Source organism: Rhododendron vialii, chromosome 6a (genome assembly GCF_030253575.1).
Source record: "Rhododendron vialii isolate Sample 1 chromosome 6a, ASM3025357v1".
NCBI lineage: Eukaryota > Viridiplantae > Streptophyta > Magnoliopsida > Ericales > Ericaceae > Rhododendron > Rhododendron vialii.
In genome coordinates, this window is record NC_080562.1 from 13,594,609 (window position 1) to 13,609,131 (window position 14,523).

The 14,523-nt window shown below is 37.6% G+C and overlaps 1 protein-coding gene across 15 annotated transcripts; it reads right to left on the minus strand.

The window, feature by feature from the left end:
• Positions 1-5,679: 5,679 nt before the first annotated feature.
• Positions 5,680-14,523, minus strand: LOC131329203 (uncharacterized). 15 transcript variants are annotated; one of them, XR_009200687.1, is made up of 7 exons: positions 14,099-14,508; positions 9,076-9,111; positions 8,559-8,940; positions 7,747-7,833; positions 6,446-6,745; positions 6,296-6,353; positions 5,680-6,218 (listed from the first exon to the last, which is right to left on the minus strand). XR_009200687.1 is itself a non-coding variant. In XM_058362289.1 (6 exons), exons 1-5 carry the CDS (start codon positions 14,345-14,347, stop codon positions 6,472-6,474), a joined length of 1,026 nt encoding a protein of 341 aa, XP_058218272.1. In that variant the 5' UTR covers positions 14,348-14,508; the 3' UTR covers positions 5,680-6,218; positions 6,446-6,471. The 15 variants fall into 15 exon arrangements, 4 of the variants coding, with proteins under 4 accessions (XP_058218272.1, XP_058218269.1, XP_058218270.1 ...); XR_009200685.1 differs by having other exon boundaries at positions 8,559-8,936; positions 9,042-9,111; XR_009200684.1 differs by having other exon boundaries at positions 9,034-9,111.

Here is a 14,523-nt window from a genome sequence, read left to right on the forward strand (position 1 = left end):
GGTGCGTTCATAATTTGTTGAAGTGCATCTGATCGTCTGGGTATTTGGTATCTTTTGTCCTTAACTTTTTCATTTTTTCTCGTTTGAGACTCCTAATTAGATGTTAGGCAATTTAAAAGTGTCGTTGTATCAGGCCATGTCTAGGTTAGGTTGAGAGATATCGATTACCTTGTGATTTACTCGTTTTGTATTTGTTAGACGATTAGTTTGGCTTTGTTCAAGTTCTTTGTAATGATCTCCGTTTTATAAATGTCGCAGAGCATTTATCAATACAATCTTCTCACTTTTGATAAAAATAAAAATAAAAATAAACATATTTATATGCTAAAGCTAAAGATGAAAAATCTACAATCTGGAGCAAAATTTAAAGCTACAATCAAAATTTGGAACAAATTGAATATCTAGATAGATAACCATATGTAGCCGATGGTTGACTTTCTCATTGTGGCTTTGACTCGTTCCCGTATAGATTATTTTTAGGTTTTTTTTTTTACTATTTTATAGTATGATTTTTTTTCAACTTTAGTCTATATATTTATACTTTTTGATTTTCTTTCATTGAGACGAATGATATGATCTAAGAATTTAATTCGAATCTAATAAAACTTAAGAGAAAACAAACAAAAAAATCGTGTTAGAAAGTCAGAAAAAATTATGCCAAAGAGGGTCATAATCAGAAAGTCTAATGGTACCGACCAAAACCCCACCGAAATCGTACCGACGGCCGCGCCGGGCCGTCTCCGACAATCGAACGGTATAATATATACATGGAAAATAGGGTGTTTGATCCAACCACCCTACATATATCGGATGCCATTAATTCTCACGAGGGCCCTTTTGGTTTTTTTTTTATAGAATTTTTGGACAGCTCGGATTGACCGTTCGGTTGCCGGAGACGGCCTGGCGCAGTTGTCGGTACGATTTCGGTTGGCTAATGATCGGTACCATTAGCAGGACTCGGGCCATAATATACGGGATATACTTTCCAATTCGATTGGAAGCCCCAACATCAATGCCATTTCTTGAACTCAGGGATGTCAACGGACCGGATTAAATTTGAATCCAAAGCCATTCAATACGATCCGACTACCAAAATTTGATCGAATATCTGATAGGAATTGGATATATCCGATAGGTTTACGTATGTGATCCGATATGTGATTTCCAAGATATCGTGTAATGAAATTTTGGGCTTTTATGCTTAATTACTGAATAGGATAAAAATGAATGGGATCAGATCAGATATCTAATATATTTTTTTGGATTCGGTTGACCATAACAGATTTGTGAAATTTCAATTCAGGCGGGTTCAAAACTTTCAATGGAATGAGATTGAGTTCTGTTAAATTTAAATTGAATCCGGTCCATTGACCGATGTGCTTGAATTGAAAGACAACAAATGTTAGAGCATCTCTATTGTAATAAACAAATGTGTGTGAATAAGTAAATTTAACAACAATATTCAAAAAATACCTTACATTATAATAAGCAAAGTTATAAGTCTTTTAGTAAATAATCAAATTCCACCCATTCCATAATTAAACTTAACAACTTTTACCAATAATCAAAACTCAATAACCAAACTCAAAACTCATTTTGTTTGGTTGGTAGTTTAGTTTAGTTTAGTTTTGGTAGTGAGTGAAAAGAGAAATATGGTAATGATTAGAGAGAGGGGTAATGATTGGAGAGAGATAGATAGAGAAATGAAATTAATAATTGGAGATATAGGGTAATGATTGGAAACAAAACTAAAACTAAAACTAAACTAGCAACCGAACACAGTGAAAAAATCATCCCACATTGGAATTGTCTCATCGAGACGAATAATTTGTTGCAGTTGAGTACGTGATTGAAACTTGTTTGCGATTGGACAAAATTTGATTATTGATTATTACCATTATGGATGCTCTCAGTGGCGAGTAGCATTTTCCTATAGAAGTTGCTTTCACACACCAACTTATTCCCTCTCTGTGTAAGGCCTAGTTTGGATTGAAAAGTTACCCAATTTAATTTTGTCTATATTTAATTTTTTTTGTATTTATTTGTTTTGCATCAAACTTTTGTGACTTATTGATTTAATTCGACGAGAAGAATTGGAAAAATAAATTTTTTTTGATCAAAACTCATAATTTTTTGAATAAAGACGAAAATAAGTCAAAAATACAACTTTTCTTTTTACTTATTTGTGTCTTTTTTTTAAAAAAAGTATGAGTTTCGATCAAAATTTTATACTTTTTCAATTCCTCTCGCCGAGACGAATCAATAAGTCACAAAAGTTTGATGCAAAACTAAAAAAATGCGATTTTTTTTCAAATAAAAACGAGAAATAAGTTACTATTCCATTTTTCAATCTAAATCGACCCTAATTGTATTCAGGTGCTCTTTACTTTCTGTTCATGTTTTTTGTTTCTTTTATTCAGTTTCACTAGATATTATGAGATGCAGGAGTCGGATCCGGGGGCTCTGCTGCCCGAGGGGCACAGGAGCCCCTGCCCCCACTCTGCAAACGCTGTCGTTTTGATTAAATAAAAAATTTTAACCACTAATTTGCAATCTTATGGAGCAGAAACGTGATTATGAGAGTTTTAGAGACAAAATTTGACTATATCTCTTTAGAATAATATGATCAGAATAGTAAGATCTTCACACCCGTTCAAACAGATTAAAAATTGGACCACTTAATTTTTTAACCATATTTTTTAATATATAAACGGTCTCAAAAAATTAGTGCTCAAATTTTCACTCCGATTGAATCGGTGCAAAGATCTTGTTATTCTTATCATATTATTCTAAAGAGTCGTAATTTATTTTTATCTCTAGGGCTCTTATAATTACACTTATACTCCATAGGGTTCTAATAAAGAATATATACTTAATATGAGAGCCCTAAAGATAAAAATGAATTACGACCCTTTAGAATAATATGATAAGAATAACAAGAACTTTGCACCGTTTGCACTGATTCAAACGGAGTAAAAATTTGAGCACTAATTTTTTTAGGCCGTTTATATATTAAAAAATATAGTTAAAAAATTAAGTGGTCCAATTTTTAATCTGTTTGAACGGGTGTGAAGATCGTACTATTCTGATCATATTATTCTAAAGAGACATAATTAAATTTTGTCTCTAAGACTCTCATAATCACGTTTCTGTTTCATAAGATTGCAAATTGGTGGTTGAGATGTTTTATTTAATCAAAACGGCAGCGTTTGTAGAGTGTGGGTAGGGGCTCCTGTGCCCCTCGGGCAGCAGAGCCGCCGGGTCCGCAGGAGTCCTGTTGGTTTGCTGGGTACCTACCACTTTAATGGGTCATATTGTATTCTGAACTCCGAATTGGAGATGGTGCTGTGCAGTGATGTGCGCAGTACCGTGTTATGCACCTTCGTGCCGTCGAATCATGTATCCGATGGTTCGGATCTCATTTCGATAATGAACTGCTTTCGATCGTTAATTGCCGAGATGAGATCCGAGCCGTCGAATCGTGCATCTGACGGCTCGGAGGTGCGCATCATGATTGCACAGCAACAACCCGAAGTCAATGAGTTACATGAGTAATCCAACACAGTAATTGCGAGACCGATGAGTAATAGTACAACATCTTATTGAATTGCTCTTTTCTTTTCATTTCTTTTATTTTTTATCCGAAAAAATGCCTTAAAGGCTATTGAATTGCTCATTGCCTCATTCTCATTCAATGAATGAGCATCCAGATATTTTTGGGATTCCGTTAATAACTAACGAATGCAATTGATAATTGGAAATTAATTTTTACACTTCCTTTTTTTGATATCCACACTTCTTTTTTTAGATTTTAGTATTGAAAGTGTATGTATTTTTTTTTGTTTTTAGATTTTAGTGTTGAAAGTATATGTATTTTTTTTGTTAAGAGACAAAAAATAGAGTGTGGATATCAAAAAAAAAATGTGAAAATCAATTCTCTTGATACTTCTTTATCTTTCTTTTTTATTTTTTTTTCCAGTCTAACGGAAATTAATACTTAAATCTTCATTCTGCAGACCCGCAATTGTGGTAATTTTTTTTTCCTGAAGAAAGAGAGAAGATAAAGATTTGTACTTGAATCCCATGTTATGATCAGTCAGATGGTCGTAATGGACAATCCAACAACAACAAACACAGACTGACCAAGCCCAGTTTTAGGCTTTTACAAGCTCAGCTCATGAAAAAATTATTCAATGCCCATGGGTACCGTTATGTGGTGCTTCAGGTCTCTCATCAACCACACATTTTTGTGGGATCCGAGACTAAATATGAGGATCTCACAACAATGTGTGGTGGAGAAAGGCTTGGGGCACCACCATCTTTAGGTGTGGTTGGGTCCAAGCTAAGAAGTTCATATGTTATGTGTAGGTTTCTCTTCATATGTAAGTAACAAGTGTAAATTATTTGACCCCAAGAGATTTGGCTAAGTGGGAATGAGAAAGTAATAATTGTCGGCATTCATGAGGTCATATGTTCGAATTTCACGGAGGCTAAACATTTCAAACCTTGAGGTCACTGAAGAGTTTATCCTGTTGTTAGCTTCAGGATTCTAAAATTAGTCGAAGTGCGCTCAAGTTGGCTCGGACATCTAGTTCTTAAAACGGTGTAAATTATTTATTTGCATCCATTGCATATTACATGTATATAGCTTTTTAACTAGCATCTTACCTGTTCGATGAACGGTAATGAAAAAACAAAAAAACCATGAGAACCTTTTTCATGTTGTCTTGTACATCAACAAATCGGCATGTATAACTCTTGAAATTTAGTACTCCATTTTCTCACTAAAAAATTAGGAATATTCCACAACAATTAAAAAAAAAAAAAACAAAGATGGAAAAAAGAAGATAGTTTCTTATATTTGCTATCTTATTGATTGAACTTACAAAATAAACTACTGTATATATTTTGCATTTTGTAAATAATATGGAATAATGAATAAAAAGAGGAAAAATTGAGAAAATTTTACGTAGGAGAGAGTTTTTTTTAGGTAACTACATTCTTATAGTATATAGTATAGATAGATAGATGGATGGATAGATATAAATAGATAGATGAGATTAGCTACTTATCCATTTCAGAAGACTCCAATTCCACGGATATGTAATGGATGAACCGAATGGTTCTGAAATCCTCAGTAGCTAAATCACAACGAATAAGTACTTAATTCAACATGGAGTTCAGAGACTTCGTGTTTGGTGCTGTACGGTGAGATGCAGAGCACCGTGTTGTGCACCTCCGAACCGTCGGATCATGCATCCCCTCGCTAACTCACTGTATAAGATTATAAATCCGCTCACTTTTTTTTAGTCCGGATCAAATATTTCATTCGAGGATCCGAATACCAGAGTATCTTGTGGGCTGGTTATCCAGCAGAAATCATAGGGATTGCCTCGCAAAGATCAGCTCTGGTGACCATAACACAGGTTAAGTTTCTCTAAAATCCTTACCAAAATCGTACTTCTTTATTGCTATAAAGTTTTAAAAGAAAGCAGTCATGTGCCTCATTGATAAAAGTATTTTGGAATTTTTTACATCCACAAAAAAAAAAAAAAAAACCCCCAAAGCACTTTATCCAGAAGCACAAAAAATATTCGCATTTCCAATTTTCATGAAAAAGCAAAAAAGCGATAAAAACAAAGATGACGAGAACAATACCAGATATAGACTCTGCAGCACTAAAATTCAATTTCAATCATTATTGAAACTAAAATGGTGCTCTCTTTTTTAACAAAAAAATGGTCCACTTCAAAACAGGACATTAAAGCGATATGGTAACTCAAATACAAAACTAAAATGTACCTCAATATTGACATGCAGGAGTAAAATGTATGAAAAAACCGGGGAGAAGACAATTTTCAGCTGCTGTTGGACAGTTGGAGTTAAAAGTCATGGGTATATGTATTGTAAGCTTCTCGTATGGTTGTCTGCAGGGCAAACCAAGCTGAGAAATGGGCGTCCGATGAAACAGTTCGTATGATTTCCTTAGTGTGAGTTTGAAGTCAGAAGCAAGAGGAAGGATGAATTTTGTGCGGAATCCTTGTTCAGCACCTCAGTAGAGTTAAATGAAGTGGATTTGATTATGATTGAAGGGGATCCTCACCCGCTTCTTAGAGATGGGAAGCATCCGATTGCTGTTGTAGTTTGATGCTGAGTTTTAGATCTTCCAAATACAATGCCAAATTTAGCTATACAGAGCTTCCTTCATATCCTCTTCGCTATAGAAAAGGCATACAAAAAACCATAAGCATGAAAAGACATGATAACTAATATAAAAAGCTAAAATTTCTCCCACCTCTCCTCGTTTGTTCCTCCCTGCAGTTATTTCTTTTAATTTTTTGGCTTTTGTTTTGCTTCAAATCCATGTACCAAACAGAGCAAATCAGTGATGTTGATGCTCAAGCACAAACGTTAGGAAATCACATAAAGTTAATACGCAACTCACATGAAAATGTGTGGAGGTCGTAAGTATCAACTTCCCGAAGATATTACATGTGATGACTTCGTGAGAAGTATAGTGGATGAAAACACAAGAAGAAGAGACAAATAAGCAATTAGTACATTGGATTCCTTGGCAAGAGAGCAATGGCGGACAATTGCAATCCTGCCATTCCTTTTGAAAGTGGCAACGACAAAAGCAGGGTCATTCCTAGCATCCCATGACATGGCTGGAACAGTTACCTCACGGGTCCCATCCAAGTGAGTTCGATCACAGAATTTATGACTATGTGCACTGAAAATCATCCTGCAGACAAAGTAAAAATCAGTCTTTGCAAGAAGGAAAAAAAATTATAACTAGTCTAGGCATGATAGTAAGTTTATCATTCCCTCCAAGCTAAGCTTAGATACCAATACAGGCTACGGATATGATGCATAATCACAGTAATCGTGAGAAACCTTGGTATTTTTCCTCGCAATGTTATTGTATAGAAGTTTACTTGTTTGCTTGTTGAAATTAAATTTCATAGAACACATGTATGGCATAATGAGGATACTAATAAAACACTATCATATAAATGATACTATTTCCTTTCCACTATATCTCTCTTCATAACTAAGTAGCATTAGAAATCTATACTTCTCTTTACTCTTAACAATTATACTTCTCCAAGAAATGCCACAATCCTAGTTTCATAGAAGTTCGGATACGTGACTTAGAGTATCTGATACTTCAAAACCCAAGAAAAAATCAATATTTATATTGTGGATCCTTTGGATATGTAGCTGCAAGTATCAGAGGAGTATCTTTGACTCCCATATACTTTCCGTGCTTCATAGTCTCCAAGGCTCCACCAATAGTTGCGGGACTCATGCAAAACTCTATCATGAAGAGAATTATTTGAAACGACAATGTCACAGGGAATTAGCATGCTCTTTTACATAGTGGAAAAAAAAAAGTTGCAACTAATGGAAACACTGAAATAAAGGCATATCATAAATGTATCATTTCCCAGAAAAAAAGAAGAAGAAGCAGTGTATGCTGTTGCAGTCATACAAGATAATGAACAAATCCTATGTATGAGAGAATTACATTGTTAGTACGTCGGCCACAGGCTTTTCCTTTTTGATGGAAAAGGACAGGGAAAGAAACATCAAAGAGACGTATATCCAGCAAGATAACTAACCTTTAAATACATAATTAACAAAAAGTAACACATGACATGGATGGGAAGACAGGAAGCCTCAGTATGCACAAGCTATGGGTCAACTAGTGCCTCCAGAAAGTGAAAGGCAAACCAAAAATACCTTGGCTTAAGTGCTTGAAAAATGTACTCGGTTGCATTTGGAGAGAGAGTGTGCAATAAATCGTAGGGTCCAGCCCCAACAGATCCCCTGTCAAAGTCCAATATTGAGTAAGAATCAGCATTCCATGCAAAAGGAGATTATTTAACAAGATAGCTAATTGAAATCTAGAAGTACAAGGACAAACACTTGGTTTTCCTCTCACTAGATCATTCACAAACACTATAAATGATCCAAGGTCAACCCTAATTGTAAGATGATTGGCATGAATGAAAGACTGCCTGATGAATCGAGTTGAACGAGCTCAAATGAAACCTTTTTATTCTAGAAATCATTTAAGAGAAATATTAGTGAAAGGATGATCTTAGTCCTCAACTTCTTCTTGTTTTCATCATCCAGACCTAAGGGCCTGTTCGTTAGTCCGGATTTTACCATCGGATTGGACTATAAATCCAAGGAACCACATATCCTACATTCAGTTGAAACCTTTTGCTGTCAGGATTCAATATCCATAGGAAATGGATTCCCACACACACACACACACACACACACACACAAAGGATTTACAATACCTCAGCTGGTGTGGTGCTATTACTTGATCATTATTTGTTTAAGAGTACATATACTATTGGACTATATATCATCAGTACTAATCTGCTCACAAACAGGCCCTAGAGGTATTAGGAAGAGGAGATAGATAGGTGGAAGGCAATTTTGCATTACTTAATAACCCGTAACCACCCATGCCAGTTTATTTGACTTAACTAAAGAAACTACCATGTATGGTGGATTGAGAGATGATATATTCCACATACCTACACTCTGGTACTGTTGAACTTGAGCATGAATGCTTAGAAGTTCCACAGTCGGCACTCGTACCCCAAAAATTGCAGTTTTCTGTACAGTGCAGCGGAAAGTGAAGTAGGAGCACAGGACCAGACCCAGATGAAATGACATTTTCTCTCCACCCAAGGTCTCCGGACTTTAATCTGAATCCACTAGACCCATCTAACACTTCTGTTTGCTGTTCTCCGTCCATTCGCAAATCTATGCTTTCTCTCTCTATTACTTTTTCAACGCTGAAACGTAAACTGTTGTGGCCACAGAGCAATGCCATAGCATTAAGTGAGACGAAGCTAATGTTACCAATTTCAAACACGCCACAACCGGCTGAGTCCAATCCGGGCAAATTGCTAGCTATCCAATTAACAGATACAACATTTAGATCACTACAGTCTCCAATATCCCTATCCCCAAGAATAACGTGAAATGGAAGGCCAAGAAAAGGACCTAACAACCTGCGAAACTGCTGGAGGACAGATGGCCACTTACTTCTTGTCAACTTTGATCCTCTAGCAGAAACATCTCCTAATATGAGCAGCATATCAGGCTTCAAGATTTCAAATGATTTCTGGTTCAAAATATAAGTAACATGATAGTTCAAATCATGAACATCAAAAAAAGATGAAAAATACAACAAATAAGAAAAGACACCAAGTGTATGAAAGAATTACTCAGATCATGAACAATGACGAGGATGGAAAATGCCTCAAAACAAGAAAAGATTCCGCAAGCGTGGAAACATGTGAACTTCAAAACTGGCACTCTTGTTGGAGCATAAACTTGATTTGGTATTTTGGCCGAAGAAAAATAAAGTCCAAGACAAGCCCAATAAAGAAGCCCATATAGAAGATATTATTGGAGGAGTAAAAATATCTTGGTTCTAGAAGAGTTCTAGAATATCGTTGGGAAATATCTAGATATTTGTTGTAAGTAAAACTCACAAGTGTAATATCGAGAAACTACCTAGATATCATTTTGTAAAAAGATATCTAAAACCTTCCATGGAGTCCTATAAATAAGGATGGGTTCTAGTCATTTCGTACAATGCTAAAAAGTTTGAGCTCAAGTTGAATACAAGTGTTTCCTTCCCCACTCTTGTCTCAAGTACTCTTCCCTCTTCCAAAAATACACAAACACCAAATAACCCTCCGCTTTCCAACAACTATGGTGTTAGTCATACACAAAAAACTTTTTAAATTGAGTATCTTTGTATCTTTATCTTGGTATATGATTCTAATCGCCGATCAGTTTTTACTATCATTCAAGTTCAAAAACAATATAATTGTGTAATCATCAACTGTCATTGGACCGACAATTCTTACATATGGATTGGCCCTTTTTCCTCTCTATTAAATCTATTGTAGTAGTTTTTTGACCTGATTCCGTGATACACCAATTCTAAAGAGGCAAAATAGAAACTATGGTATATGAATACCAATTCTCAATCAATATTTTGTCGCAAGTGTGGATAATGCGATCCATAATGCCAAAAAATAGGATGATGGTGAAGATAGTAGGCACTAGGGTGGCGCGGGACCACCACAGGCGGAGACTGGAGAGAAAGACCAACTGAGTGAGGACACTTCACAGAGAGAGAGAGAGAGAGAGAGAGAGAGAGAGAGAGAGAGAGAGAGAGAGAGAGAGAGATGAGCCTTTGATGCATGGGGGAGGGTTAAGTCCTTCTTAAGGTTCTCCTCCTCGGTGTTGGTGTTGAATAGGTCTGACGTCTTGGTCAAATTCGCGGCGAAGACAAAGTTATCAGCGACCCCAGGATGAGGTATCTCTCTTGCATTATTCGTTTACTGAATTATGAAAAAGGTTGACTCATGAATTTTGGATTCAAAGCTGGGTTCAAGAAGGTGAAACGTAGTTTCGCGTGAAGTCCCCACATAGTTGGGGCAGTAGGCTCCGTAGCTTGTGCCATAGAGAATACTACCTCTATTGGTGCATCGATCGTGGATGATATCAACATTTGCAAGGACAACGAAGTGGGTTTTGGGCCCAATGAGAGCAAGGACAGTGCTAAAAATGATGGGGTCATGTTGCGGTTCTTTACAGTCTATGGATCCAACTTATCCAGCCAAAAGATTTCCAATTTGCTCAAGAACTTGGCGATGTACACAGGGCAATGTCCAGTACGAAAGGGAAAAACAAGCCAATGAATTGGTCACTCTGGGCCTGCGTGCCGAGAAGAAATTTGATTGGTGAGTAAGCTATTCTAAAAGATTTTGAGGCAGGAAGTTGATTAATGAGCCGTTGTGACTGTAGATCTTGATTGTTTTTTGATTGATGATAATTGAGGATTGCTTGTTTAGATCAATTGCTAGTTTGGATAATTGAGTTGTTGCAACGATAGATATGGATTGCTCTTTTTTTTTTTTTTGAATAATTGAGGATTGCTTGTTTAAATCAATTGCTTTTCTGTGTTTTATTTCCTAGTGATTAAAACATTAGAACAAAAACTACAGCAGATGAACAAAAAACAAGCAGTCGAGATCTACCGTCACAACGGCTCATTAATCAACTTTTTCCCTTAAAATCCAGAGACTATACAGTTTTTTGAAAGCTTACTCATCAATCAAATTTCTACTTGGCACGCAGGCCCGAGAGTGACCAATCATCTGCTTGATTTTTCCCTTCTTAGGCTTTGGTACCGAAGGCTGCCATGTGTACATCGCCAAGTTGTTGTCCAAGTTCTTGAGATACATATTGGACTCCTATTTGGATAAATCGGATTCCTAGACTGTAGCACATCACAGAGCCTACTTCCCCAATCTGTGAGGACTCCACGTGAAACCAGGTTTTCACCTTCTTGAGTCTAGCTTTGAATCCAAAGTTAAGTCAATAGTTTCAATAATTCAGTAGAGAACAGAGAGAGAGAGAGGGAGGGAGAGATGAGCGTTTGATGCATGGGGGAGGGTTGAGTTCTTTTTAAGGTTTTGTCTCTATGGAGATTGCTATCTCGCAACCACTTCCAGCTAGACTGGTTAGAGTAGGGGCACCTTGAATGGTGAGTGGTTTGACGATGCTCTCTACTCTAGCCACAATTCGCAAGTGCCTGGCGATTCCGCACAAAGCCCTTGATTGGTCGGGCGTCCCAAATGGCCGAGGCACAGACCGTGGGGTATGCAGGGGATGGACCTATGCCCTATTCTCAACTAAGTAAGCAATGTAGCTCCGGGTGCGGGCTTGGAGATGAATGAAGCCTTGATGAGGCATCAGGATGAGGCTCTCGGGGCGCTGACACAAGGGAGGTGTTGTCATGCTGAGACCAGCAAAGCAATGAGGGCCAACGAGTAGTGTTCTAAATGGCACTCGACGCTAATCGGGCGGCAACCCACCGCCAAGCATCAGCACCGCCGAGCAATTTGGCATTTTTTTAAATATTTCTTTTAATTAAATTAAAGAGCTCCTCAATCAAATAGTGTCATCCACAGAGAATAACAATTTCATCCAAGTACAAAGAGACTTAGAAAATAGAAATGAGAACACATGTAAACGAAAGCATTGCTACTTTTAAACGCCATGAGAGAGAGAGAGAGAGAGAGAGAGAGAGAGAGAGAGAGAGAGAGAACCAGAGTCGAACGGCAACGAAAGGCTTCTCAACTGGAGTCTAGAATGCGACGACTGGCTTTAGGGCTTTTGAGTTTCGACTTTCGATCAAGCAGACTGGGAACTCTGGAAGTAATATATGATACAAAAATTACATCATAGCCCCTTAATTTTTAAAAATTCCAACACTTAGCTCTGCCTAGCCGCCGAGATCCGCAAAGCTCTGCCAAGTCTCCCTGACCGCCTAATGAAACACCTAAGGGGGGTAATCGTGGCAGCAGGTCGCCGCGTAGCGCCTAGGCAGCCGCCGAGGCCACCATTAGAACACTGCAATGAGATGCTAACCGATAAGGGACTAAGGCCAATGAAGTGCTGAGGAGGATCTTTCTTTATGATGCAAAGTCATCTGCTAGGTGATCGTGAGTCAAGCCATGTCGGGTACAAGTACCTACAATGAGCAATCAACTTATGAAGTTGAAATACTACACAACAAGCGCCTAGGTCGGATGATCAATGGATTGAGGAGATCATCTGCCAGATAGTTGTGCTTTGAAGATAACCTTCTGTTTCTTTCCCTCATGGTTTTCTCAATTAACTTTTAGTTGAACTAATACCCAGTGTGCATACTTAATTGGTCCATTCTTTGTCAGTGCGATGATCAAGATAACCTTTAACGAAAATATATGATGGAGAATTGCAGATAATATATCAGTTGGATAACGATTATCTACCTAATCAATCCAAGGGAGATTATGCTACTACAAATCTTACGCTCTTGAAATTTGAACTAGCTATCCAAGTGTGCTTAGGGACATGTTGAAATCTATCTTTCCTTTCTCGTATAAGAGAAGCAATCAGACTTCCTGAAACAAGAGTACACTTGAATATAACATATTTGTATTTTGTAGCCATCAATAATTAACTAAATAATTGTTTCTTTAGGAAAACTAACAAAAAATGAGATGGAAATGTCTAGGCAGTAAAAATCAATCGGCAAACCATTGCAATATACATTGACCTCATCTGAACGTGCTAGTTAAGGTTTAGATAAAGCGAGAAACTCTGATCACACTCACCACAGTTTTATTGAAACAGAATTGGACTCCTATCTTGACTGAGTTGTATCAGTTGCAACTGTACCCCAAATGTCAGCATGTGGACTCTCTTAAAGCTTATCCATTTTAGCCACTTCAGCCAAATGAGCATAACTTGCTGGTGCTTAAATAACCCAATTTACAGTAAGTCAGTGGGCTAAGTAAATCCACGTTACGTGGTCTAGGGTAGGAGTATTAGGTTTTTATGTCCAAGCGGTAGACCTTCCTAAACTCAAAAATTACGAATGTGAATGCATCCAAAAGTTGGGTATTGGCATGGGAACGTATTAGAAACACTTTATCTATTGTACTTATACAACAAACTTGTGGTAAAGTCTTTAAAGTGGTTACGATTGTTGGACACAAATCCCACACCCAAACCAATGTCTTATACATCGGCCACGATACTGCGGGGATATTTTTTCAAGTTCATGTCATGCTGAAACGGACAATACAGTATTCAGCTTTCATTCCTTGTCCAACCGGTACTTGACATATGGGGCATGAACGAAGCACAGTGTTCCTTTCTTATACTTCATCAGCAAGATGAGATGGATTCCGATAACTGTTTCCTGTTCTTGGGGGGGCGTTTCTGCTAAACTAAGGACTAAAGCCCATACTTTCGCGGATTTCAAGGCAAGTCACTCTCCTAGCATACATCAACTAAAATACCATTTAACATTTGTGCCTAGTGATTCAATAATATAGCTGAAACGCACAGTGATTCAATTCTTAACATTTGCACTTACAAGTGGGTGAAATTATATAACTAACTGTAAAAGCAAGGAAGTACCACATTCATGAATTTGCAAAACCCAAGACCCAGAGTATTAGGAGGGAAAAAAATAATTTGAAAGAGCATATACCGCGAAAAACCTGGACAAGTAATAGTCCCTGAAGAGGATGTTGGTGTAGCCGGCTTCGGAGCCCAAAAGGAGCAGGTTCGCAACCATCATGACCTTGAGATCGTCCGGGTGATCGTCTTCCACGTATTGTTGCCCCAAGGCGGGGACAACCGCGCAGGACGGGATTGAAACCCTGTCCTCGAATATGACCAGAACGACGATGGGGATTAGCGGCAACAGACACAGCACTTGTCTCCATTGCACGACCATGGTGCGGTGAATTTTTTAGAGAGAGGAAAAGAAGAGTGAAGATTTAAGCGTCAATGTGGGACTCTGTTGAAGAGAGATGAGGAAGAGGAGAAGAGATACAGCTGGAATCTAGGTTTTTGAGGTGGTGACTGTCCATCTGTTATCGCCATTGTCGATTAATTGGAAACAATAAGTCT